This window comes from Scyliorhinus canicula, chromosome 13 (assembly GCF_902713615.1).
Source record: "Scyliorhinus canicula chromosome 13, sScyCan1.1, whole genome shotgun sequence".
Taxonomy (NCBI): Eukaryota; Metazoa; Chordata; class Chondrichthyes; order Carcharhiniformes; family Scyliorhinidae; genus Scyliorhinus; species Scyliorhinus canicula.
The window spans coordinates 2,572,261-2,576,609 of record NC_052158.1 but is presented as its reverse complement, the minus strand read 5'-3'; the positions used below and the strand labels follow the sequence as shown (position 1 = coordinate 2,576,609).

The window sequence follows — 4,349 nt, the reverse complement described above, 5'->3', positions numbered from 1 at the left end:
GCAAGTAGATTCTGTTATTCTCGCGAATTGTGCCAGTGAATGCAAGATGTAAACCTTGGACAAAATGTCTCTTTTGTTTTAAGTTGTGCACTACAGAAGGACTACTTTAAAGTTCCAGTGTAATTCCGACAGACCTGCGTTGCACCAGTTCATGGCCAATATGTATGTCTTGAGGTGTGGTGCCTAGAGCTGAACACACAGATGGGGTCTCAGCAAAGCTTTATAACAGAAAGATAAATCCCCGAATGTGTATTTTTTTCTGCTCGAATTAAAGGCCAGCATTCCGTTTGCGTTTTTTCATTGCCTTCCATACTTCTCTACTTGCTTGAAGAGATTTGTCATTGGACATCCTATTCCAGGGGTGGGCAAACTACGGCCCGCGGGCCGCATGCGGCCCGCCAAAGGTCTTTATGCGGCCCACCAAGATCAAGTCATTAAAAAAAAATTTTTTTTTTTTAAATTATTTTTTATTTTTATTTTTTTTATAAGGATAATGGGGGGGGGGGGGCGTTGGGTTACTGGTATAGGGTGAATACGTTGACTTGAGTAGGGTGATCATTGCTCAGCACAACATCGAGGGCCGAAGGGCCTGTTCTGACAAGTGGAGACTTTTCCTGCCGTAGATTTGTCTCATTGCAGTAAAAGCACAAGGTCATGGGTCCCCGTCGCAAGGTTGCATTTATGAACGATAGCCGAGAGTGGGAATGCTACATTTATTGCACATTCTGGCTCATCTTGTCAGGTGCTAGTGGGTGACCATATTTTAGAGATTAAAATTGTGCTCACTCTTCATAGAATCTCTACAGTGTAGAAGGAGGCCATTCAGCCCATTGAGTCTACACCAACCCTATGAAAGAGCACCCTACCTAGGTCCACTCCCCCCGCCCCACCTAGGCTTGGGCAATTTAGACAATCTTTAGGATGTCCAAAGAGCAATTGATCACAGCCAATCCACCTAACATGCACATCATTGGACCGTGGGAGGAAACCGGAGCAACCGGAGGAAACCCACGCAGGCAGCGTGCAAACCTGACACGGACAGTAACCCACGGTTGGAATTGAAGCCTGGTTCCTGGCAGCAGTGCGAACCGCTGTGCCGCCCTCTTGAGAGACTTGCCCGGCCACTTGAGTGGCCATCGAGGGTCAAGTGTGGGGCAGGAGTCACAGGGCAAAGGTGGCAGGCGAATATCCGTGAACCATTGGCAGTTTTGTCTGGCAGTTTCTGCAGAGCCAACTGAGAGAGGATTTTTTGCCTTTAATTCCAGATAGTTTAAGAAATGAATACACCTCAAAACAGAACTACGCCTTTGGGATGATTAAAGTGCAAAAATCACAAATGCAACGGTTCCCATGCCAACTCCCTGGCGGACAAACGTCAACATATCGCAATAATCGTGCAAACATGATCAACATGGCCAGTTCAGGGGAATTTAAAAAAAATCACCAGACCGATTTCCAGTAGGCCCCAACTGCGCTCATCTAACGGTTTGTGTTGAATTCAAATTTGAATTCGGTTTGGCGCCATTTCCAGCACGCGGCGGCCAGCTTCCAGGGGCGCGACGTCATAATCGGCAGCGGCGGTCACGCCCCCGCCCACTCAGTGACCTCCCTCATTGGCCGAAGCGTTGCCGGCGGCGGTGGTCCGGCTCGGCCATTGGGCGGCGTGGACGTCAATCAGGCGGCTTCGGGGCCCCGTGCGGTGAGGCTATAAATAAGGACGGAGGCGAGAGGGAGTGACAGAAGAAAGTAGGAGGTCGCAGGGGCCAAGGACTGGTGGTGTGGCCGAGATTCTGCAGCCCTAGTAGGCCGTTTGGAAACAGGGTGGGCCGGGTGGGTGGAAGGGCAAAAGATGGCAAGCAGGGGAACAGCCATTGGCATTGACCTGGGCACCACCTACTCCTGCGTGGGGGTCTTCCAGCACGGCAAGGTGGAGATCATCGCCAATGACCAGGGCAACCGCACCACCCCCAGCTACGTGGCCTTCAACGACACCGAGAGGCTCATCGGAGACGCCGCCAAGAACCAGGTGGCTCTCAACCCACCCAACACCATCTTTGATGCCAAGAGGCTCATCGGGAGGAAGTTCACTGACCCGGTGGTCCAGTCTGACATGAAGCACTGGCCCTTCCAGGTGGTGAACGATGCGGGGAAGCCCAAGGTGAAGGTCGAGTACAAAAGAGAAGATAAAACCTTTTACCCTGAGGAGATTTCCTCCATGGTGCTGACTAAGATGAAGGAGATTGCTGAGGCCTATCTGGGCTACACTGTCAGCAACGCTGTCATCACTGTGCCTGCTTACTTCAATGACTCCCAGCGCCAAGCAACCAAGGATGCCGGGGTGATCGCTGGCCTCAATGTCCTACGGATCATCAATGAGCCAACAGCAGCTGCCATTGCCTACGGCCTGGACAAGAAGGGCAGAGGGGAACACAATGTTCTCATCTTTGACTTGGGAGGTGGCACCTTCGACGTGTCTGTTCTCACCATTGACGACGGGATCTTTGAAGTGAAATCCACAGCGGGTGACACCCACTTGGGAGGAGAGGACTTTGATAACCGCATGGTCAATCACTTCATTGAGGAATTCAAGCGTAAGTACAGGAAGGACATCAGTGAGAACAAGAGGGCGGTCAGGAGATTGAGGACAGCCTGCGAGAGAGCCAAGAGAACCCTGTCTTCCAGCACCCAAGCCAGTGTGGAGATTGACTCTCTGTTTGAAGGCATAGACTTTTACACCTCCATCACCAGGGCTCGGTTTGAAGAACTTAACACTGACCTCTTCAGAGGCACATTGGAACCAGTGGAGAAGTCTCTGAGAGATGCCAAGATGGATAAAGCTCAAGTTAATGATGTGGTCTTGGTCGGGGGCTCCACTCGCATCCCCAAGATCCAGAAACTTCTGCAAGATTTCTTCAATGGCAGAGACCTGAACAAGAGCATCAATCCTGATGAAGCCGTGGCCTATGGGGCGGCTGTCCAAGCGGCTATTCTGATGGGGGATAAGTCGGAGAATGTCCAAGATCTTCTACTATTGGATGTCACTCCTCTCTCATTGGGTCTCGAAACAGCAGGAGGGGTGATGACCACACTCATTAAGCGGAACACCACCATTCCCACCAAGCAGACCCAGATCTTCACCACTTATTCTGACAGTCAACCAGGCGTCCTGATTCAGGTGTATGAAGGAGAAAGAGCCATGACCAAGGACAACAACCTCCTGGGCAAATTTGACCTCAGTGGGATTCCCCCTGCACCACGCGGAGTACCACAGATCGAGGTCACCTTTGACATTGATGCCAACGGCATCCTGAACGTGTCGGCCGTGGACAAGAGCACCGGCAAAGAGAGCAAGATTACCATCACCAATGACAAGGGTCGGCTGAGCAAGGAGGAAATTGAGAGGATGGTGCAGGAAGCAGAAAGGTACAAAACCCAGGATGACCAGCAGCGTGATAAGATTTCAGCCAAGAACTCCCTGGAGTCATACGCATTCAACATGAAGAGCTCGGTAGAGGAGGAGAAAATGAAAGGCAAGATCAGCGAGGAAGACAAAAACAAAGTGATTGAGAAGTGTAACCAGGCCATATCCTGGCTGGAGGCAAACCAAGCGGGTGAGAAGGAAGACTTTGACCAGCAACTGAAAGATTTGGAAAAAGTATGCAAACCCATCACTGCCAAGCTCCACCAGGGCGGAATGCCAGAAGGACCATTCTCTGATCCTGTCAGAAAGGATCCTTCTAGCGGGCCTACAATTGAGGAAGTCGACTGAACTTTAAACTATCCTGACAGTGGAAAACACTGTCGTCAAAGTCACCCCTGGTTGAGACAGTAATCTCATTTTAAGTTCTCCTCCCTTCCCTCCTCCCCAAAATCACAGTGGTCCTTTAGAATAATTGAATGCTTTTGAAATTCCAGGTGAATTGGATGTTTGCGGGTTTAGATAAACAATTGCATACATTTCCAGTTGGGTATTTGAATGGTGACAATTAAACTTGTTCGTGGTGAATATTCCTCCAAAACCCGTTTCCTGTATGTTTTACATGTTGAGAGTCCATGTCCCTCTGGTTGCTGATGGGGGCCACGCAGTGTTTTAAATAGCTCATTCCCAGCACCCTCCCAGTTTCCTGTAAAAGTGCAGAAAGCACGGTTTGATTCCGAGAAAATCTAGAATTGGCACTTGATCCTGAGAACGGGAATGGTTGGACAGATGATGCATGGACAGTTCAAACTTGCCACTGTCACTTATACCTTTCTTGGCTTGAGATGCATTGGAAATAGTGCTGCCTTGTATTGAAGAATGTTACAACAGATTTTCTGTACTTCTAGTAACCAAGAGAAGGTGGCGTTCT

General features: G+C 49.9%; 1 protein-coding gene across 1 annotated transcript; it reads left to right on the top strand.

Annotated features, from left to right (window-relative positions):
* The first annotated feature begins 1,468 nt into the window (after positions 1 to 1,468).
* On the top strand, positions 1,469 to 4,019 carry LOC119975699 (heat shock cognate 71 kDa protein-like). Its single transcript, XM_038815508.1, has one exon. The coding sequence runs from the start codon at positions 1,850 to 1,852 to the stop codon at positions 3,767 to 3,769; it is 1,920 nt and encodes a 639-aa protein (XP_038671436.1). The 5' UTR covers positions 1,469 to 1,849; the 3' UTR covers positions 3,770 to 4,019.
* Positions 4,020 to 4,349: the final 330 nt, after the last annotated feature.